Genomic DNA, 24,287 nt, shown 5'->3' with positions numbered 1-24,287 from the left:
TTTTTTTTTTTTTTTACACTAAATCATCCACTATTCAGAGATTGCTCCCACCCACCAAGCAGCCGTGGAAGGCTTTGATTGGAAGAATGCATCTCACATCGGTAGAATGGGCACTGACAGTGCGGCTCGCTCACTGGTTGGGGGGGTATAAGGGTCTGAGGGTGTCTCTTTTTGCCGGCTGCACCTGTCCTAGCTAATGAGGGGCTAATGAGACTGAGAGTAGACGAACAGAAAAAGGAAGTCTTCTGAGGAGAGGATGCAAAGATTCCCTTCCTCCTCCCTCTTTTACTTCACAGCCTCCATTTTTAAAACTGTAATTAAGGACATTTTCATTGATGTTTGGCTCTTTCTCGCCATCCACTTCCCAGCTTGTTAGAGGTGCGGGTTAATCCATACAGTTTCAAATGACTGCTGGGATATTGGCCTTTTGATGAAGCTTTCTGGGTTTGTTTCTTTGAGGGATTGTAATACTAGTTCCATTTTATTTTTGTATTGTTTTGTTGTTGATTCCGTACTTATTGTCGAGATGAGAGGAACATTTGGAGTCATTAAGATTATTTTATGTTTTTAAAACACTTCTCATATGCTCACCAAGGCTGCATTTATTTGATCAAAAGTGCATGAAAAATAAATAGTGAAATGAATATTAAAAGTCAAAATAACTTTTTCTATTTAATATATTTTAAAATGTAATTTATTCCTGTGATGGCTCAACATTTTTTTAGCAGCCTTTAAGGGCCAGTTTTCATTATGTTTATTCTTGTGCTGCAGTTTTGTTGTCTGTCGCTCTTTAAAGCAGACTGGCTTCTGATTGGCTGTTGATAATGTTTATTGTTAAATCCTCCAAAAGTGATTTCAGCGATATTGTTTCTCTGTTGCGTTATCGTTATAGTTGTGGTGTGGACTCTGCTAGTCTTTTTTTTATATTTAGAACTATATCTTTACCGTTAGTTATCGTCCTTGGTGTGAACGGGCATTTACTTCAGCATCACATGATCCTTCAGAAATCATTTAAATATGCTGATTTGGTGCTCAATAATCATTTATTATTATCAGTGTTGAGAACAGTTGTGCTGCTTAATTTTTCAAAAAATATTATTTTAACTTTTTATTCAGGATTTTTTTAATAGAAAGTTGAAAAGAATGTATTCATTTCAAGTATACTGTAACCTGCCACTTATGATCTAGTGTTGGCATTTTATCATTCATAATAATAATATAATAAGTTTTATTTATATAGCGCCTTATATATATATGAATATATATTCATATATATATGAATATATATATATATATATATATATATATATATATATATTAGATGATAAAATATCACATCAATGGCGTCTGCAATGAATTAAACCACTTTGAAATCAGAAAATAAGTTTAAACTAATACAATAGCAAGTAAGTAAGTTCTCAAGTTCACACACGTGTCTCAGTGAAGTGATTGATCACGTTATCCATCATCTACGGACATTTTCCTCTAATGTTTGACAGCTATAAAGTGTCCAAATATGATTCAATCAGTATATATGTTGCTTGAGAAATAATTGATCTGATGCGATGACCTAATCATGAATGACTTAAGTGTCCAAACACATTTCAGGGGCCACTGTACAGCAGGTTGTTCCATCAAAACCTTAAATGCCAAATAAATACCTCCAGCAGAAGCCCGACCTCCATGCAGCGAGGAGGCCGTCGCCTGCGCAGTCTATGGGTGTAGGAGCGAGCGTTCCTCTGCCATCCAGCAAGTGGGGAGCAGTTCCACCATAATCCCCCTTTCTCCTACTCGCTCTCTCTTTCCCCCGTGGTTCCATTCATATTCTAATCACAGCTTTCCCTTCTGCAGCTTGTAGGCACTCCATCAGAGCCCTCCCTGCCTCAGGCTCTACACTTTTACTTCCCCCTTTTGTGGCTGTGCTCTCCTCCCAGCACACTAAAATAAGGTTGCTTCAAGGAGAGAGAGAAGGGGAGGGGGGTCCACCAAACTTTCTCTATCCAGTTTTGCCAACGGCCTATGAAGTTTCTGGACGTTTGGTTTTTCAAAAGATGACGATGAACATGTTCGCGTGAGACTTTTGACGTTTTTTTTTAAGTCCTCTTCACTGATTTGAACAAACTCCACTTTCACGCTCCCGTTTCCAGAACTGTTAACGGCGTCGCAGACATCAAAAAAAGTTCTGCGACGGACCAAAAAGTGGCCTTTGGATGGAGAACTTTAAAACTAAAGCAGCAGGGGCAGAGTGTGTATGTGCGTGTGAGGAGAGGGTACGAAAACGTATTAAAAGCTATAATGGGAGACGGGGAGGCCACAGTGCTGGGATTGCGTAGATCTAAGCCTCTTTTTTTTCTGGGAAGGGAGCTTTTCTTATTCAAAACAGCCCCACAAAAGACTTCCAGTGAGCCTTGCCACATCCCCATCTGACTCGAAGCCATTCATCAGCCTGCCGAGCCTATCAATGACATGTCCCCCATCAGGGCTCCTATAAAATCAGCCCCTTTCCCATGAAACATCAGCAAACATTTTGACGGCTCTGGCTTTTCCCCCGCTGGATCTCTGGAGTCTGTGACCCCCCCCACCCCACCCGCTCCTACAACCCACACCCCCCACCTCCATCACCACCGCCACCCTCTCCACGGACCTCACATCCTATGCATCTCTTCGACGGGCAGTTCTCTCGGAGAGACGGAGGGAGCTGAGGAGGGGGAGTCCAGCACGGAGCCATTTTCTCAGAGGAGCCCCTGGAACGTGCATGGGAAGAGGATGCATTGTGGGCTGCTGGAAGAGCCTGACATGGATTCCACAGGTTGGTTCCTGCTGCACCGCTGTGACATTGGGACACCTGGGATCTGGGCACTTTTGGAACACGAAACGGGCCTTGGGATTTTGTGACCTGAGATTGGCATCAGAAAAAGTTATTTAAGCTAACGTCAGGGGAAGCTCTTGAATCTATTTCACCAAGAGATAAGTTGGCATGTTTTTTGGCCACATTTTTAATTGCTCCGGATGGGTGTGCTTCTGCTGAGAGTATTGTTTTACACGGACAGCGTTTTTACGGAGTAGCAATATGACCCTGAATTGAGACTAGACTCACGTGAGGTCACAGGTCTGAGTTTGTTGTCCAGTTTAAAAGTTTTTTTTTTTTTTTTTTTTTTTAAATGATGCACCTGCTCAAGCCAAGTTTTGACTTGAGTCATAACTACACTCGGTACTATTGGTAAATATATGTGCTTCTCATGAAGGTATAAATTGTAAAGACAACATTATTCCGTACAGAATATGTCTAGCCGTAGTGTTTTAACCACAAAACGTGTCTTAAATGTAACATTCCGCGTGGCTTCAAAAACCAGTTATCCATCGTTTAATTCTGTTGTTTTGTGGGGGAAAAAAAGTTCATTATTAGATATTTGGGTGACACTTTTCCACAGTGATATTCAGAGCATGATTATTAATGATCTCAGATCAGTCTCGCCTTGTAGATTGGATTTAATCCAATTATTTAGAGAACTACTTAAACCGTTCAGAGCAAATGATTCAATTACAGACTGAAAATTTGATCTCAACTGACTACCAACCAACACTGGGTGAGATTAATTAGATTTTGAGGAGAAAAAAGAGATTTGTTGAGCTTCAAAATAACAGCTGCTGCATAAAAACAATACCTTTTCATTTAAATGAAATAAAATATCAGCAAAAGTTGGCATTTCAAAGCATGTTAATATTTGAAATAGTTTATACAGCCTGTTATCATTGATAGTTGCCTTTTAAAAAATAGCCTTATAAAGTATGCTGTAATGAAAGGAACATTTTACATTTAAAGTAAATTTAACTTGTTTATATTTTGCGATTTATTTACATTTCAGATTTATTTTGCCTAAATTGTGTGCTCTCATAAAATCCAAAGCCTCTCAATAACTGTCACAAAAAGGAACATTTATTTTTCTAGGTAGTAAAATAACCAAACTTTGTTCAGAACTTTAATTAATAACTTTGCATATAAAAAAATACCGTAGCTCCTTATGGGGATACATTGTGTAATATGTGCAATAGGCCATTTTTGAAACTTCTGCTTGTATCTAGCTTTTTGAAATGATGAGGATTTGATTATTATGATACAGAAAATGAGCAGACCAAAGTTGGCCTGATTCACAGTATTTTCATCTTTTAATTTGCTAACAAACTAGAGCTCTATTCAGTTGAGAATGTAGATTTTAGCTTAGCCTATTGGTAATTTCATTCAATGCAAATTTGCCTCACTAATTAATTTTACATTTTTAATTATGTTAAAGTCAAAACTAACCTAATTCCCACTTTACGCATGCAGTATTATTCGTTAGATGTCTGATGGCTATCAAATAACGTATATAAACAAGTTTTAAGTATCATAACTTTTTCCATAACTTCAGCCGCCATCTGATGAGGCAGTGCTATTGGTTGCTCAGTGACTCGCAGCCTTGGCATCCGATGCTATAGTAACTGTTGTCATGGCCCGTGCAGAAAAACATGATTGACTGAAGGTCGAATCGAATTATAAGTGTTTCTATGTTGTGATGTAAAGACAGCCGTCGGCTACTTACATAGCAGAAATGAGAATGAGAATGAGAATGGCGCTAAAAGGGTTCTGTTATGACGACACCGCTATGGAGGAGCGCGCGGAATTAATTAAGCGTGCGCGCGCCTGTAATTCGCCTCGGGAACAATGAGGGATTCCTGCAGTTCTGCTGAAAACATTTCAAATAGAATCCCAGCTGCCCAAAGATCCGCACAATCGATTGTAATTGAATTGCCCCGTCATTATTATGCCCCTCAATTCAGTCTTTAGGCAGTGGCTGCAACACAGCCACGTTTTCTAATGGTTATTGCACTCTTCCACAAACTGACAGTTAATGTGAACAATAGCCTATCGTATTTAAAATTACAAAATTTAAGTAATTACATTTCAACACATTCGCAAAATATTTCATGCCCTGAGGGAAAATTAAATAAGACGAATAGGCCTAATTATTAGGCCACGTTAAGTGTCCACATCGCGTGTAGGCTAGGCTATGCACCTGTTGCGTTTGCTGATGGAAACAGGAAACCTGTGCTGCTGAAAAAGGCTACTTTAAATAAATAAATAAAAATAGAATTTAATACAAAGGGTCTAAATAAATAGCTACACAAAACGTTTTTAGTTTCGTTTGTTTTAGGCTACTGTTTAAAAAAAAAAAAGTAATGTTAGTAGTTTTTATCTAAAAAGGGGGGCCGGGGAGAAAACGGCAATGACCACGATAAAATAAAATAAAAAGGAATAATGTAAAAAATATTATTTGTTTTTTCCCTCTCTTTTGCAGAGAGCTGGATTGAAAGATGTCTGAACGAAAGCGAGAGCAAGCGCTTCTCCAGCCACTCTTCTATTGGAAACATGTCCAACGACGAAAGTAGGCTAAGTAATTTATCGTGCATGAATCAATTAAATGAAAATAGACTGCATGAAATTCTACTCAAAGAGAACTTAATGTGAATGCTATTAGTGACTGAACATATCTTTCAAAAAGAAAAACAGGAAAACTTTATTTTATAGGTTGTATATAAAATGTATAGCGCCTATGCCTTATGTATAATTTATTTATTTTATTACTGATTCTAATTGTTGTGTTTTTATTTATTTATTAAAAAGACGAAGAGAAGGAAAATAACCGAGCATCTAAGCCACATTCAACACCTGCCACATTACAATGGTGAGTCTAATTTACACCAGAAATAAATGGACATCACTTATTTTCCTCTTTACCACCAAATGACAAAAATTGGAACACTTTTTAAAAAATCACAAGGTTTTTAAAATCCATAAAATTATGAATAAAGTAGACTAGCCTAATTAACTTTGATATTTTTAATTACATTAAATAGGAGCAAATCTGTCTGTAGAAAAACTCTTTGGGTTTGAGAAATACTGGCTATCTTTTTGTAGGATATTTGGCTCCATTTTGTAAAATGTAACATACATTTGCTTCATAAATTTCAAACAAATCACTCACTTAGGCATTCTAGTGTTTGCAGTCCTGTTGTTTGTAAGTTGTCAGTTTCAAGTATCAGATAGACAACAGACTTCCACCCTCTCAGAGAAAGTTTAAATTTCAAATTGCTTAACTCTTTCCCCGCCATTGACTGACATTTCCGGTTTCCCGTGTTTTCACTGTTATATGGTAGGGGGCGCTATTACATGTCTTCTGAAAGAGTAATGAATCTCTTTCTGATCAAAAAAGTCAAAGAAGAAGCAGAAACAAGCAATAACATATGTAAGCATTTTTGAAAAATAACATTAAACAGCATATCAGAACTGTCAATTGTTACTGAATGAAATGTTGGCCCAGGACGAGCTATAGGACTATGAAGCTTTAGGGGTGTTGATGGACTTGATCTACACCATCTGTTTTGATAATTGTTGTGACAGATTTTTGCTCAAAATGTTTTTTATGAAACTCACCATATATATATTCTTCTTTTTTTTATGCTGGTGGGAAAAGAGTTAAAGGATCAGTCAATATTATGAAAACTTGCTTGGCCATCAATATTGTATACTGGCAAACAAAACCAGAATTTAAAAAATATATATATTTTGTAAACAATGTAATTGTTATTATATTTATTTAAATGAAACTTCTAGGTCTTGGAAGCCATTCAACCTCAACTACAGAACTACAGCACATACAGAATAACTGCATGCAGTAATATTTGTTTTAGAACTCCACAAATGCCTCTCCCCATGTTGCGCTGCAGAGTTTATTTAATATTGACTTTGCCTAGACCCTAGTTTTCTATGTGCACTGACCTAACTGTATTTTCATTAGGTTGGAGGAGAACTATGAAATCGCTGAGGGTGTTTGTATTCCTCGCAGTGCACTGTACATGCATTACTTGGACTTCTGTGAGAAACTTGATTCTCAGCCGGTCAATGCTGCAAGCTTCGGGAAGGTAAAAGCCTGCATTAAACACTTCAGTGATGTAATCAAATATTCTATCTTTTATGATAATCATGTTTTAATGAGGTTATCAGGTCCTATAAAAATGCATGTTCACGTGAAAGAGGAAGGAAAACATCTGTTGCAAAAAAAGAAAAGCATGACATAATACTGGGTATTATGAAGAGCCTCAGCCAGTGGTCTTTTCTTACTCCTCTTCTGCAAACTCATAGCTGGACAATATAAACAATGAACATGTTCACCCTTGTTCCCACAACCCCTCAACCCACCTACTCATATAGCCACCCCCTGACACCCTTGTCCCGCTCCCCCGGGTCCTGTCGGAGGATATTGAAAAAGAGAGGGGGCCTGGATTAATGTGTAATTAAAGGAAATTTGGAAGGGTGAGATGTTGCGGAATGTTAGATCAGTGGCTGGAGCAGCGTGGGGTGTCCTTTAGGAAGGCTTCATTGATTCAGGACAAAAAAGAGAGAGAGAGCTGGACCTGCCTCCCTGTCTGCTCATTTATCAAGCCAAGCCTGACAGAAACTTCACAGCTTGGCCTCTTTTTTCATCCTGCACAATAGAGAGCTTCACTGTTTGCAAAGTTTTCTGCACCAGGAGCTGGACCAAGGAGCTCATGGACAAAAAACAGAGAGGAAAAGAGAGAGATTGGCCAGAAAAGAAATGTCAGGGACATGTATGAATCAAACAAAATGATTGAGAAGATATTTTGTCATAGTTGTACCAGATAACACACTGATGTCACAAAAGGTCTGACCAGATAAGTTTTATATGCATGTATGTTTTTTATTTTTTAAAACAGATAATAAGACAGCAGTTTCCTCAGTTAACCACACGGAGACTAGGAACCAGAGGCCAATCAAAGTAAGTCCCTTCTCCAATATTAAAGTGCTTTTACAACTTTTTACATTTATCAAATCACTTTAAATATGTTTTGTCTGCTTGGTGACAATTCAAAACTGATCCAAGTGGAGTCAATATTACTTCCAAAAAGCTAATAATTAATGATAATTAATGTGTACAATTATAAAAAAAAAATCCATATCTATCCACCCTCATTTTGCTCCAAACTCCAAAATATTTTTGTCCTGTGAAGTATGAGAAGTTATTTAAAAGATGTATTTAAAATATTTTACTCACATAAGTTTGGAATTATTGTTTTTTTTGTTTTTGTTTTTTTTTATGTTTTTGAATATCAGTAATATTGTGAAATATTTGTACTATTTATGTATGTTTTCTATTTTATGATGTAATTTATTTCTGTGATGCAAAGCTGAATTTTCAGCAGCCATTACTCCAGTCTTTCAGTGTCACAGGATCCTTCATTTAAATCTATCTATCTATCTATCTATCTATCTATCTATCTATCTATCTATCTATCTATCTATCTATCTATCTATCTATCTATCTATCTATCTATCTATCTATCTATCTATCTATCTATCTATCTATCTATCTATCTATCTATCTGTCTATCTGTCTATCTGTCTGTCTGTCTGTCTGTCTGTCTATCTATCTATATATAACGATTTTAAACATTACAATAGAAAACAGTAATCTTAAATAATCATATTTCACACTATAACTGTGTTTACTGTATTTTTAATCAAATAAATGTTTAAATGCAGCCTTGGCGAGTATTCTTAGACACACACACACACACACACACACACACACACACACACACACACACACACACACACACACACAGAGAGAGATATACTTACATATTGGCCTGTTAAAAAAAAAAAAAAAAAAACACTGCAAATCTACTTTAGATTATGAACACTTTTTAAACATGACTGCTTTAAAAATGAAAGCATTAAACCTCGTTTATAATCTTCAACCTGCCACTCACTTGTCCCTCTTAGGTATCACTACTATGGAATCGCTGTGAAGGAGAGCTCCCAGTACTACGATGTGATGTACTCTAAAAAGGGCGCTGCGTGGGTGAACGAGACGGGCAAGAAAGAGGTCACCAAACAGACAGTGGCGTATTCACCGCGCTCCAAGCTGGGCACTCTCCTGCCAGACTTTCCAAATGTCAAAGACCTAAATCTGCCCGCCAGTCTGCCAGAAGAGAAGGTAAACAGATCACTAAAACCTCTAACTGCTAACCTCCAAACCCCCTCTCCCTCCTCCTGCCCGCTACCCACCCCTGTAGATCCTGCTTTCATGTGTCAGGCGGACCTTCCCTGGGCCTGGATTTAGATGAGGACCTGGAGGATTTATGTGTTGGTTCCTAGCGAACTCTTAATCTTTCAAGTAGATAATAAGATCTCGCATTGGACAAAGGATGGGCACTAGCTGTCTCGCTTTAAAAAGGTGCCTGTAATTTTAAATGGTTTGTGAGTTTCTGATCTTTAAAGCCTCTTTTTATACACTGGTTTGGCAAGACCTTGTAAATAGGCATTGTTCGTGAAAGCAGCTTTTTTGTTGTTTGGTATTTGTATCCTCTTTCTTTAGTGTTAGAGGCTTTTAGTGTCTTATTAATGCATGACCATGAGTCAGGAATAAATATGGTATGACATCATTAACGGCAAGAGTTTCTCTGTGGGAAAGTTGTTTAAATTGGCTTTTTTTTTCTCTGCAAGGTCTCAACCTTTATCATGATGTACAGAACTCACTGCCAGAGGATATTGGATACAGTCATACGAGCCAACTTCGATGAGGTTTGACTTGGTTTTTTGGGGGTTTTTTTTGCTTGCATGCGTGCATTGTTTTCTTAAAGCTTTTTCATCCCGTGGCATTAATTGTGATGGTTCACTCAAGAAAAGGCTTCCTTCTTGTTTTATCGCTATGTTTATTTGTTTGTGTATATTATGTGTAGGTCCAGAGCTTCCTGTTGCACTTTTGGCAGGGCATGCCGCCCCACATGCTCCCTGTCCTGGGCTCTTCTACAGTGGTGAATATAGTGGGCGTTTGTGACTCTATATTGTACAAAGCCATCTCAGGAGTCCTCATGCCTACTGTCCTACAGGCTCTGCCTGACAGGTGAGTCCCATCTGTGCCTACTTTGATTTTGTTAAAAAGTGTATTTCTATACGCTTACAGTTTTTTTTCCCATAATTCTGGGTGAAAGGGGCAGAGATGTAAAGAGTACCTAAACTCGCTTGTTCAGACTTACGCACCCTCCAGAAGCTTGCGTTCTCTGACCGGCGCTTCGGGTGCCATCCCAAAGAGTCACAAAATCACAATTTTCCTGGGCCATTCCCACCTGGTGGAACTGTAGCCATTTTTAAAAAGACATCTAAAGACATATCTTATTCAGCAGAACCTGACCAATTCAGACTACCACTTAACTATTCTATACATTTTTCTGTTTATTAAAAAAAAAAAAAAAAGTGTAAGTGTATTGTACTATGTGTACTGTGCTAGATTAACTGAGGCTTGGTTTGTCTGATTGCTTCTATTGCTCTCCTCATTTGTAAGTCGCTTTGGATAAAAGTAAATGTACCTGAAAACCACACTTGAGTAAAAAGACAGATATCTTACAGCAAAAATGATCCCTTTACAAGTTACAAGTCACCAATTCCAATACAACCCAAGTAAGTGTTTAGATTATCTGATTTTAACAGTACTTACGCTGCGTAATGTTACTCATACTGACTTTAGACTAAAAGATGCACTTGTTCTCGACACCTAAAAGACATGCCAGTGAAAAACAAGAGAGAGATGATTTGTGAGGAGAGCAGTCACATGTTTATTTTCTAAGGTTAAAATAAAACTGAATACCTCAAAATTGCAATAAATGAAGGTCTACAGAACTGCCTCTTAAACACCTGCAATCATTCAAGTCCCAGTTAAGTTGAAGTGCTAATAAAGGTTATAAACCAATATTCTTTAATAAGGTCTCATCAATATAAAGGATAAATAAAATGATGTTAAGTAAAATGAAATAGCCAACATCTGCTTACACTGGACACTGGTTTCGGCTTCGTCACCGGCTGCTGTCCTGTCGTCATCTCGTATATAAAACGCCTGCGCTTTACAACTACCTGCGAATGCACTCACATTTGTGTAAAATAGCCTTGTTGACAAGGTGGGTTGAGTAAGGGCAAAACTCACAAGATGTAGTACCTTCAATGCTCTCTAGATGGTACATTTTTGTAGCAGAAATAAACTGTTGCAGAACAAGTTTGGTGCCGTGCAAATTGTCAGGCTGAAGTAAAAATTTCCCCCTTAACCCTCAATCACTATTCCGTTAGTCTACTAACACAGTTTCACTTTAAGGAGTGAATGCAAACAAATGCGCAAATTCGGACATCTGTTGAGTGTATATCGGCTGTACACTCGTAATTAAGGTGCAATGTGGGAGAGAATGAGTGCACTCGATAGCGTCCACTATGTAACCACTACAAATGGCTGTCCCCTCAATAATGTCCTTTTTGAGGGTATAGGGGACGATGTCGGATTCAGCCAAAGAGTACATATTCATTGGGACTGGATGGATTAAGAAAAGTTGTACCTGTATGAAGTGGATGGAGGGGAGAATTTGGCTAAATAAAAGGGTTTGGTGGCATCAGCCTTTAAAGTCAAGTAAAATCTCAAGTAAATTTTTATAGGATAAAGAAGATTTTATACGATTCTGAAGATGTTTACGTGCATATTATATGGTGTTGTCACATTTAACAATATCAGAATTGCCTCAGTCGTGATTGAACTTCTAGCCTTGAGACTTTTTCTTTAGTCAAATGGACCTTTGTCTTCAAGCTAAATGAATAACTTAAACGCTTCTGCCACAGAGATCATGGCTAGCATTTTCTGCATATCAAACTTTTGTGTCGGGGTCATTAACTTACCAGAAGATTTCCTGTCAATGACGCATGACTACAATTTTAATTTTACCCAACAAGAGGTCATTGCATCAGAGCATCCTTTGTATTGTGTAATTTACATATGAATGTTTTTATTCACTGCAGTATGACCTGGTTTATGTGTTTTGATATTGCAGCCTCACCCAGGTGATCAGGAAGTTTGCCAAGCAGCTTGATGAGTGGCTGAAGGTGGCGTTACATGACCTGCCTGAGAACTTGCGCAACATAAAGTTTGAATGTAGGTGCCAATATATTCATTACCCTCAAAAAAACATCAAAATTAACTTTTGACTTAGTCTAAGTCTGTTTTTTAATGTTTTATTCTCAGTGTCAAGAAGATTTTCACAGATACTTAAACGACAAACGTCATTAAACCATCTCTGTCAGGTAAACAGCAAATGTTATGTTTGATATTGAACTTTTCTCTCTAACTCCTATTCTTCATCATGCTTGCATCATGTTTTTACAAATCACTAGGATCAGCGCAGGGAGAAATTCAATTAAAATCTTGCTCTTGCAGGCTTCTAGAACAGTGATCCACAGTGCAGACATCACCTTTCAAATGCTTGAAGACTGGAGGAACGTAGACCTCAACAGCATCACTAAACAGACTCTTTACACAATGGAAGATTCCAGAGAGGACGAGAGGAGACTTATCATCCAATGTAAGGAGGAGTTGTGCATTTCAGAATCAGACTTGAATTCCAAAGTATCAGATAAGGCCTAGCCGGACTGATTCAGATTCATTTCTTAGTGTTTCTGTACTACACTAGTTTGGTTTAGTCCACCGCATGCAGTGTTATTGCTGCAGAATCACATGCAGCGCTGTGTTAAAAGCCCCACTGGTTTATGTTTCGGATTTCACACAGTAGCTGTCAACCAGCGCTGAATCATTCCCACGACCATGAGTGTCGAGCTCTAACCACAGACACTGAGAGGTTAACCCTCACAGTTTGACACCCCGAGGAGCATTTCAAATTCATTTCAGCTTCAACCTCTCACATGACTGATCAGGTCAAAGTTCAAAGATTCTGTCATGTCATCCTCAAAAGAGGACTCTAAGCTCCTCTCTATGCAATTTCATACAGAGAGCTCAAATCTGTGCCAGTAGTATTTGTGTAATTATGGATTAGCAAACTTTACAATTAATTTAAAATGTGTTTTTTTTCTCTGCTGTTTTTCAAAGTGTATCAAGAATTTGACAGACTGCTGGAGGACCAGTCCCCCATTGAAGCCTACATCGAGTGGCTGGACTCTATGGTGGAGAAATGTGTCGTGAGGGTGCGTGTATGCAGAAACAGATTTCACCAAGTGTCTCTTTGTTGATCCTGGAACAACATTCTAAACAAGCCATTAGATTTGAGGGACAAGTTTAAAGTTTATGTCAGCTTTACAACTGGAGTTAGGTTCTTCTACATCACTTTCCTCTGATTTTAGGGATAACTTATGGGTAGGGTTAGGATTAGGGGTAGACATATGGTTAGGACAAAATTTTCAGGCAGGAATATTTTTCCAGGATCAACAAAATGTGATTTTTTTGTTGATTTATACTCTACAGTATGATGATTGTATAGATATGATAGAGGCCTATACACATATTTTAATACGAATAAGAAAAAATACACCTTTTATACCCATACCTTTCAAAGGTTTGGGGTTAGTAATATTTTTTTTAATGTTTTGGAAAGAAGTCTATCTCAAAGCTGCATTTGTTTGAAACAAAAATTTTGTTTTATACTGTATACAAAAATACAGTAAAACAGTATATTGTTAAATAATATTTATTAAATAATTGCTTTCTATTTAATATATTTTAAAATGTAATTTATTCCTGTGATGGCAACTCAGAATTTTCAGCAGCCATTACTCCAGTCATATATATATACTCATATATACTCCAGTATATTTATAACCAAATCAGCATATTGGAATGATTTCTAAAGGATCATGTGACTGGAGTAATGGCTGCTGTATGTATATATATACGCTATATATATATATATATATATATATATATATATATATATATATATATATATATATATATATATATATATATATATATATGTGTGTGTATGTTGTGACGGCATTTAGAGTTGTGACGTATGTTGTGACGTATATGCATATATATCAAGAATTGTCATAGCACTGTTTATATGTTCTTCCAATACAAACTATGTTTGCAGGTGTCCAACCCATGCAACTCTAAATGCCGTCACAACATACTTAAGACCAATCATGATGCAATTCCCCAACTTAATGATGTCTTCATGGCCCCTTTTTGCGGGGCCTCAATTATAGTCCAGATATGGGCTTGTAAATCTGGTCACCATGGGAACTTATACTACCTACCAGACAATAGTTCAATGGGAGGGTGTTTCCTTAGGGGCAAATCAAATAGTTGACTTGTTGACATGTTTTTCGTACTTGGGGGGGTTAGTCCCCAGTATGGACCCAAAGGTCAAGGCCCCTCTGCCTTCCCCCAGGCTTTTCTAATGGTAATACTCTCTTTAGGTGGCGGGGAAGAGACCCGGATGCCTGAAGAGGGTAGCTCAGCAGTTCCTGCTCATGTGGTCGTGTTTCGGGACCAGAGTTATCCGGGATATGACGTTGCACAGTGCGCCCAGCTTCGGTGAGTCGAGCTGCGATGTTTTGTCACAATCATCCTTATTAGAGAGAGTAGAATCTTTACATCACTGATTTTATTTGTTTGGAAACTTGAGTTTGTCAGGTTAACTAAAAGTTTCTCGATCCACAACACCAAGTGTCAACTTTTAACTAAGATGGCAGCTTTGTTAACTCTTGGCTTACACCATCTAGCTGTCTATGGCAAAGTTACTGAAAGAAGGGCCATAAAAGAGGTAAAGGCCCCCTCCCTGTCAGCTCTGTCTGTGAATATCAAAGGCACAGCTGGTTGCAGTGTTTTGATAATGCAGCTCTCTGTACAAAACAGCTAATTAACAAAGGCTAACCCCCACCAAGTTTTTCCCCCTTCTTCCCATTTTATGACCGGGCAGTATTGCGCCCAGTCCGCTGAATAGCCGCGATGTTTATTATGCACATAGTGGCTGGAGTTGCTAACACAATGTGAGGATTGTGCCATGCTCCTTATGAATTCTTTCCCCCATCTCATTCAGAACATGGACTCAAAGCGTCATATGCTTCAGTAACTCTGTAGAGTTTATGTCTAGCTTGGTTCTGACTTGGTTTTGAGTGCTTACCGTTTAAATGTGCTTTAGTATTGCGCCAGTTAACATCAAATCATTTTGTTCGCTTGAAGCTCTCAAAGATTCAAATGCGAAGCGCTTAATGGGAGTAGTTCTCAAAGCCTTACTTTATTACTTGTTTCAGACAGGAGACTTGAATTGGTAGAATATATTAACTTTTTTATGGTAAATGGGATTCTTTATATTTCTAGGCTCATTCCATCTGATCCACCTCATGTTTGATGACTACGTACTATACCTGCTTGAGTCTCTGCACTGCCAAGAGAGAGCCAATGAGCTGATGAGGGCTATGAAAGGAGAGGGCTCACCAGGTAAGATCCATTTGATTCAAACAATAGAGCTGATTGGTCAGGACATCAATTTCTTGACCAACACAGAAAGCTGATTTGTCATTAAATCAGTAGGTTTCATTAGTTTTGTTGTGACTTTACCTGAAGAAAGTTTTGTTCTAACATAAATGGCACAGTCAAATCTATATTTTTTGAATTTGCCTACTGTATCAAATTTGATGTACAAATTTCTAAGGCCCCTCAATTATCAACGTGATCAAAACTTTGCTGCAAAAGCTGTTGTACACAATCTACTACATATTCTGTCATCTGATTGATCGTTGATACTTTTATATAAAGCTTTTTGTATAATACTAAAAACATCCACTTTCATGTTGTGTTTTTGCTGTGAAATCTCTACAGAGTTGTATATAATAAATATAAGAATAACTTTTATATTGCTAGTAATATTTCAATATGATCACTTGCTGGACTGTACCAACTTAGGGTTACTTGATTAATATATTTTTTTTTAAATAGATATAAAAAACGATGTGCAAATATGACTCATCAGGCTTTTTATCCCCCCATAATGAAAACTACAGAGATTTGATCATAATTAAGCTTTTAAATATCATATTACTAACACATATTATTAGGATATTAGGAGACAATGACGTGTCAAGATTAACATCTGATATTTATATGCATTGTATTTACACTAAGTAGTTGCTAGATTGTTATAAAGATCTCATTGATTTACATTACAAGCCATTCAAATTTCATATCATTTTTTGGCCATATAAACAAGTAACAGCACCACATTTTTGTACATTTTTGTTCAGTTTGGACCTCTGAATAACACGGAGGTGTTTTTTTTCCTCCTGAAGTATAAGCTACATGTTATCATGTATCATACTACTAGCCATAAAACCCTGAGTATCAAATATGATGCTCAACAAAAAACACACATGCATATTTTAAAGATTTACTTTCAATACACCGTTCCATTAAAAAAAACTATTATTTAATGTCAGGCTTTACAGGATTAAAGGTTGCCATATAATGACAACAATGGTTGTCCAATTCATTAAGCATACTGACATTCTAGTCACGTTCTAGTGTTAGTTGCAGTCCTTGATAGCAACTTGTTAGCTCTTTACATTCCAGGTGCTGTAAATCAGATTAGCCCAGCATGTTTTATGCTAGTGAGAGCTAGTTTGGTGGTGATCTTTCTGGCTAAGCTGGGTGACCATAATAGGAGTGATTTCAGGTTGATTGGGACACTTTTCCCCATTGATCTCAATGGCAAAAAGTGTCCCAAATCACATCTGCTTAAGGTAGTTAACCAGCTATCCAGCACACTAGCATCTAAAACATTGTGGTCATTGCAACAAAGGAAATCTAAAATAAACGAATACAACTCTCAAGGATTTCTAAACATTTTAGGCTTTTGTTTTGGGCTACTACAGCAGATACTGGAGAAGAGCTGATGATATTGGGCTCTACCCCCACATCTACGTCACCTGGACCCTACTCTCCTGCCAAATCTGTTCACTCAGTGGGCGTAGCAGCTGTAGGTTCCCCCAATTCAGCCCAGTCTCCGGAGTACACCAGCATATCAGCTACCACAGGTAAATGTGTAAAACTCAAATCTTACATCACAGTATCACATTCAACAGGCCCATTCCATGCATTCATTTAAAACGGTATCTCACAGTAAGATCATTTAATTAACACGGCAAACACGTTTCTCTGTATATGTATGTCTGTATGTGCCAGGAGCTGTTCAGTCATATACCTGGTCCCTTACATACACAGTGACAACCTCAGGTGGCAGCCCACCCGAGACCGGATCCCAGCTGTCCTGCATGAGAGGCGGACCCCCTCTACATGGCTCCTCCTCCACGCACAGGATGCCAGTTTACCCACACCGGGATGAGCATGGGTGAGCCCCCAAATCGATGAGAAGGCATTAAAAGATGTGTTGAAAACGACATTAGAGTGTGAATTGTGAAATGTTTTAGAGATTTGTATTTGTTTTCTCCAGGTATACTGGCAGCTATAATTACAGCAGCTACGCAAACCAGCACCATCACGCCATCCAGAGTCAGTACTCCAGTTTAACCCATGAACCAGGACTGCCCTCCCCTCTGCACTATTCCACATACCACCGGACCTCCGCACAGGTCAGGCTCCACCCCCACCAACATACTAAAATCATACACTACTGTATTATTTTAATATGATACTATTTATTTACAACCTTACGATAATTTCTGAACTATTTAAAAAAATATTATAAAACATATAATTACAGAATATAGATTCACAATTTTCACCAGCTACCTCTTCCATTTTATGTTTTATTATAATTATGACACAAAAGTCATAATTTTGACATAAAAAGACATAATTATAAGATAAAAGTCGAAATTTATGTCTTATGTCAAAGCTTTAATTTGAAGATGAAATGTCAAAATGTTGATAAACTAAGTTATAATTATGGCAAAAGTCATGAATATGGCAAAAACATACTTTTTACCTCATAATAATTATAAACTATAGTAGTACACTACTAATTACTTTTTATCTCATGCTTGCTTAACTTTTTATTTCAATTTTGACTCAGTATCTTTTGACAAAATAATCAGTATTATTTTGACTGTCAACATTTAGCAAAGCCTTATTTTTTCCGATGTGGCAGAAATAGGCTTACACGGGCATTCATTGCATTTTTAACCAATTTTTAATGAGAAAACATACAGTCAAACCAAAAAAATGTCAGATATCATTTTTTACTCATGTGGGTGCAGGACACTACAGTTTATTTATGTAAGTGAGGATAGCAAAATAAAGTAAACTATGATGACATATACCCAAAAAGGACTGGGACTACCAGTAAAATTAATAAAAATTTGGGACAAAATTTATTCAGACACTTTGACCTGACCATGTTACACCACAGACTGAACAATGAAGCATTGCTTGGTAATTGGTTGACCTACATTGGTATTATCTAATTTTGTACTTAAACGTAACAGCTGACAGCTGATTGGATGATTGTAATCCATTACATACCTTTTTATCAGTTATCTGACAATATCAAAACTGTAAAAAAAATTGCATCAATTCACAGAATTTCAACTGAAAATTTTTGATGAGATCAGTCACTAGTAAAATGTTCAACTGGAGCCATTTTTTTTTTTTTTACAGTGAAGATGAATTTGTTGTGACACAGTTTAACTCAGAGTTCTTGACATATTTTATTACTATTTTCTAAACTATAGTGAATAAACTTTAATAATGCGAGAAAATGTTGAAGGTGTCTGAATACATTTTGGTTTGACTGTATTAGATTGAACTTTATTTTTTCAGTTGACTTTATCAACCACCTGAAAGGGAAGTTTCAGAGGAAAATCTCTTGAGTAAAAAGCAAAAAAGCTAAAAAAATGTTTTGCAGATGATTCATTAAACAATAAGACAAGGAATGAGCATTAAGAAAGCAAACCTAATAACAGGTGGAAATGGGTGTGTATTTCCACCCTTTTTGGAGTGGAAGTGTATTCTATCCTTGTCTCTTTTACTGGGTTTGTAACTGAGAGAAGAATACTATGTACATACTGTGAATGTGAATGGTGGTTGATGTATTACAGTCATTAGCATCTGAAATGTTCTTGTAACTGTTATCCACAGAGTTTTATGGATAGAGAATGCTTGCTTAACTCGGCACACACTGGGGCAATACGCTAAACTCCTCCTGATCAGAAATGCTGGTCATTTAGCATATGTAGTTAAAGTGTATTGACTTCTTAAAGAGAACAAAGGTGAAAAAGCTCAGTTAATTGTCTTTGTTAAACCACTAGACAACTCCTCAGTTCAAGTTTGATGAAAACAGCACTTGCTGAATTAAAGCAACATTTTCCATGCAGATATTTAGAAAAGGTCAAGACAAACTTTAAATACTGACCTGGAAAAGCCTTATTTAAAGGGTTAGTTCACCCAAAAAATGAAATTGATGTCATTAATGACTCACCCTAATGTCGTTCCACACCTGTAAGACCTCTGTTTATCTTCAGAACACAGTTTAAGATATATTTTATATTTAGTCCGAGAGCATATCCAAGTGTATACACACTTTACTGTCCATGTAACCAACTGATGTCACATATGGACTACTTTGATGATGTTTTTATTCCCTTTCTGGACATGGACAGTAAAGCATACACTTGGACACGCTCTCGGACTAAATATAAACTATCTTAAACTGTGTTCCGAAGATGAACAGAGGTCTTATGGGTGTGGAACGACATTAGGGTGAGTCATTACTGACATTAATTTCATTTTTGGGTGAACTAACACTTTAAAAGTTAAAATTCTATTGATGTCTGAAGCTTATTTAGGCCCCTATGTAGTTGGAATACTTTGAATGTTTTTGAATTTTAAAGTATAGTGAGTGTTAGCCTATGTATTTTAAGTATGAAGGATGCATAGTTTTGATGGAGTAGTTTGTTCCTAGATAACAGAGGTGTCTATAAGCTTTTTGATTATCAGATGAGGAAAACCATTTGTCCGATCAGTTGGAAAAGATATAGCATTAAGAACAGAAAAAGTTATTGAGTGGATGTAGCCTTAAAAAACTTTATAGGTGAAAAATATTTGCATGGGTTTTACTGAATTGTGGACAAGCATTGCCATGCTGCATGCTACTAGTTTAGAAACTGAGGGAATGGTTGAATGTAGTCTTTATTGTGCTTGAGGTAGAGAGAGTGTGTATAGTTGAATTAAATTGTTCAGTTGTGGTTGTGGATGGAGAGGAGTGGGTCTGGTCATATATATTGAGAGTCAAAGCGGGTGTGATGGTAATTTCCTGTCAAGAGCTCTCAGGTCCAGCCTGCCTTTGTAACGGGGGATCAGCTGGTCCTCAGAGTTCTCCTCCACACAGCGGATGCAGCCTCTGAAAGGTGGACCAGCTAGAGCCAAGAGAGCCACACACACACACACACACACACACACACACACACTTAATGTCTCTCTACCACCCACTCAATGACCGTCTCAGACAGCACAACTAGTGGCCGGAAATCCAGATGGAAAAGTGTGTTTATTAAAATATTATTCAATGGTCTCTTTTCTCTGCATGAACAAGAGGTCACCGAGCAACACATCTCGGTCTCTGACCCCGCCTGACTTTCTTTTTCCGTGCTGCAGCCGTTCATAAAAGCTCTGACTGTGGACGGTTTCTATTTAGGGAGCACTTATAGATTTTTACTTCCACTTGTTTTCCGTCAACTTAAAACGGATACAATGTCCACGCTTTGTTCAAGAGATCTACTCCAAAGGAGGCAATAGAGAGGAGACAAACGAAGATTATGTTGACTTCCCCAGAGAGAACAGATTGTTTTATGCAGACACATATCTTCAGCTGACATGCTCAGTTTTGTTTTTGGTCTTTTACACATGACAACAAAAATACCTGTTTTTAAAGTGCTGTTAACTTTAAACTTAGTATAAAATGTATTTATATACAATCCCTTTTTTATTTTATGCTTCCAGAACAGATATTCAAATGATGCTGAACTGTTGCACTTTTAGTTGATTATTAGATAATTTCGCATCATAACTTTAAAAATAACAAAAAAGCCAAAAAATGTGATTGAATGCATAACACTGGAAGAATTTATGTCCTGTTAAGCCAGTTGGTCCATGTTTTCTACATCTAAATAATATAATGATATATATGATATATGATACAATATAATTTAATTTAATTACTACTACTACTTCAAAAATAAAGAAATGCCATACTACTAATAATATAATATAATATAATATAATATAATATAATATAATATAATATAATATAATATAATATAATATAATATAATATAATATAATATAATATAATATAATATAATAAATATAATATACAAATTTAATTACTACTTCAAAAATAAAGAAATGCCATACTACTAATAATATAATATAATATAATATAATATAATATAATATAATATAATATAATATAATATAATATAATATAATATAATATAATATAATATAATATAATATAATATACAAATTTAATTACTACTTCAAAAATAAAGAAATGCTATACTACTAATAATTATACAAATAACAGTCATCATCAGTATTAATATTATTGCTGTTGTTGTTTATTAATGTTTGCACTTATTATTATAAGTATAAGTATTAATAATAATAATAGCTTATTATTATTATAATAATAGTTAAAGGGTTAGTTCACCCAAAAATGAAATTGATGTCATTAATGACTCACCCTAATGTCGTTCCACACCTGTAAGACCTCCGTTCATCTTCAGAACACAGTTTAGGTTATTTTATATTTTAGTCCCAGAGCATATGCAGTCAATGCCCACTTCACTGTCCAGTTCTGAAGCTCCAAACTGCTGAAATCACGTGACATTGGCGACCCGAATCATTGATCGATTCACTGATTCATTAACCGCTTGATTCTTTTTGGAGGCACATGGAGGAGAAGACAATGCTGAATAAAATCGTAGTTTTTGATATTTTTGGACCAAAATGTATTTTCGATGCTTCAAGAGACTCTAATCAACCAACTGATGTCACATATGGACTACTGTGATGATGTTTTTATTAGCTTTCTGGACATGGACAGTGAAGTGGGCATTGACTGATGATGCTCTGGGACTAAAATATAAAATATCTTAAACTGTGTTCCGATGATGAACAGAGGTCTTACGGGTGTGGAACGACATTAGGGTGAGTCATTAATGAACTAACCCTTTAAAACATTTCATTATAAAGAAACTCAAACGAATACCCCTTACACATGGCCTCAATGTTTGGCTCATTGCTTTAATAACATAAACAAGGAAGATGAGATGATTTGTTTACAAAATGCACATCATAAGTCACTTGTGTTTTGTTGTAGAGGTTCTCATGCATGTCTCTCTCTCTCTCTCTCTCTCTGATTTGCAGTATCCACTCAACAGCCAGATGTCCAGAATGGAGTCCTGTTTGATGAGTGGGTCTCCTCTTCTGCACTCGACCCCTGTAACCCCCCGTTGGCCAGATGTGCCTTCAGCCAACAGCTGTTACTCCAGCCCCGCTGTCCACACGTCACGTTACTCCACCGGAGACATGTACTCCCCTCTTGCCCCACGCAGGAACTCTGAATATGAGCATGCGCAACATTTTCCGGGATTTGCCTATATTAACGGGGAGGCCACGACTGGGTGGGCAAAATGATTGCACCCTTCCGAGCGTCTTCGTCCAAGACAACAGATGCCTGCGCGTGGAAATCTGAACAGATAAAACAGCAGCTGGCCATATTTAACATAATTACAGAGAATGTATTTGAGTGGAAAAGACATTGTCAGAGATGTTTTTATTGGTGTGGTCAGTGTTTACAGTGTAAGCTGCCAATGAAACTCTTTTCGAATCGCAATCATTGTGAAAGTGCAAAAAGACAGTGTCCCAGTTGTGCCTTTCCTCGCTTGTTTCTCATTTATCTCTATATCTATAAACATGTATAAACCATTTTCTCATTGACTGTGCAAAAACTTTGATCGCTGACCTTGTTTCAGTGTAAAAATGCGCACATCTCACAGCGTCGTTACCACAGGTTGGGTGTTTGACGTCAAACAGTGATGTAAACAATACCACACTGGTTTTTTTCTCAGCCGCTGTCAACGTCAAAGTGTGCTGCTTTTCCTAGCATAAACATAACACATTCTCAGCACCAGGAAGAAATGCCTTAATATTTCATTTCAGAACGCCCTACTGGCCAGCTGCCAGACTGTGAACGGCATAGGAGTCTAAACAAATAAGGGCCACTCACATGAGTACTTGTTGCATGCGAATGTGAATGTAAGATTTCTCATTTTACACAAATGCAGATTTACCCCAGTGTGATCCTGGGAGAATATTAGAGATCATTTCTGTAGCTTTGTAACACTGTGTCCCTTTGCATTGTTTATCTGTGTTTGACCTGTTTATCCAGTTTTGTATGATTTAGGAACCGAGAAGTGTTAACCTAGGTTTGTGTGTTTTTGAATGCACTCAAAGGTACTGTGGACCTATTACCCTATGGGTAGGAATAAAAAGGAAAGAATATGAAAATGTAACATTTATTATCTTTAGTCACTTTCTCTTGTAAATAAAAGCACTCAGTAACTTCTGTGGTGACAGCTGTTACCTAAATGATATATGTGGAATTATTTGTTGCCACATAAAGATTTTTTAAAACCCAGTTTGGATTGTCTTTATTTATTTATTTATTTGATGTGTTTTAAACATATTTTAAGAAATCCATTGAAATTCCCACTAATCGATTTTTTAAATGTTTGAATTGTTTACATAGTTAAACCAGCACTTAACAGTCTAAACCTTTGATTAACTAAGACAAATAGTCTTTAAATGGTCACATCTTGATAATTTAATTTATTTATTTGTGCATGTCACTGTAAATTGTTGCATGCATTAATGAATTTTGTGCAGTGACCTCTTCATTTACATCTTACAAAGAACTAAACTTCCAAAGTATTTATTAAAAAAAGAACACTTTAATGAAATATGAAATGTAAAGGGGAAATGTAATAGTTAATAATAAAATATCATCCATAATGCAAAATACTGCAGGTGATCTGTTTGAAATTCAAAGCTCAGATAAATCCTTCTGCTCTTATTAGCATACAGCAGATGATATATTTTATATTCTAAGTTATTGATAATGTTGGTCGTCCAGAAAGCATTCTATAGCCTATCGCGTAATATCTAATTCATCTAATTCCTGAACGTTGGAAAGTCCATCTTTGGAACAATGGTAGCTGCAGGCATTTGTTGGTTTTCCAGCTACCACCTTATGAAACATGCCATCCTAATCACCTTAACCTAGTTTAAAAATATATATATTTTTTTATTTTATTTTATTTTTTATTTTATTTTGCTGGTCAGCCCAGCTAACGAACCTCAACAAACCATGTTCTAAAACAT

The 24,287-nt window shown here is 36.8% G+C and overlaps 1 protein-coding gene across 2 annotated transcripts; it reads left to right on the top strand.

Annotated features, from left to right (window-relative positions):
* Positions 1-1,976: 1,976 nt before the first annotated feature.
* On the top strand, positions 1,977-23,544 carry rfx4 (regulatory factor X, 4). Of its 2 annotated transcripts, none has more exons than XM_067420307.1 (18): positions 1,977-2,809; positions 5,337-5,423; positions 5,663-5,723; positions 6,837-6,960; positions 7,774-7,835; positions 8,843-9,056; positions 9,566-9,643; positions 9,802-9,965; positions 11,926-12,026; positions 12,117-12,175; positions 12,309-12,453; positions 12,975-13,069; positions 14,303-14,420; positions 15,207-15,326; positions 16,757-16,918; positions 17,106-17,232; positions 17,335-17,473; positions 22,272-23,544. In XM_067420307.1, the coding sequence occupies exons 1-18, from the start codon at positions 2,767-2,769 to the stop codon at positions 22,539-22,541; spliced, it is 2,169 nt and encodes a 722-aa protein (XP_067276408.1). In that variant the 5' UTR covers positions 1,977-2,766; the 3' UTR covers positions 22,542-23,544. The 2 variants fall into 2 exon arrangements, with proteins under 2 accessions (XP_067276408.1, XP_067276407.1); XM_067420306.1 differs by having other exon boundaries at positions 17,067-17,232.
* The last annotated feature ends 743 nt before the right edge of the window (positions 23,545-24,287 follow it).

The sequence above is a fragment of the Pseudorasbora parva genome, chromosome 16 (assembly GCF_024679245.1).
Source record: "Pseudorasbora parva isolate DD20220531a chromosome 16, ASM2467924v1, whole genome shotgun sequence".
Classification (NCBI taxonomy): domain Eukaryota; kingdom Metazoa; phylum Chordata; class Actinopteri; order Cypriniformes; family Gobionidae; genus Pseudorasbora; species Pseudorasbora parva.
Note: the sequence above shows the minus strand (reverse complement) of the source record. Positions and strands in the feature narration are given on the sequence as shown.

What these genes read in the sequence shown, in the direction of transcription:
- rfx4 (XM_067420306.1), top strand. Translation starts at nt 2,767, where the DNA reads ATGCATTGTGGGCTGCTGGAAGAGCCTGACATGGATTCCACAG. An exon ending in AAACATGTCCAACGACGAAA is followed by an intron (nt 5,424 to 5,662) that starts GTAGGCTAAGTA and finishes TTTATTAAAAAG; the next exon opens with ACGAAGAGAAGGAAAATAAC. An exon ending in GCACAGTGCGCCCAGCTTCG is followed by an intron (nt 14,421 to 15,206) that starts GTGAGTCGAGCT and finishes TTATATTTCTAG; the next exon opens with GCTCATTCCATCTGATCCAC.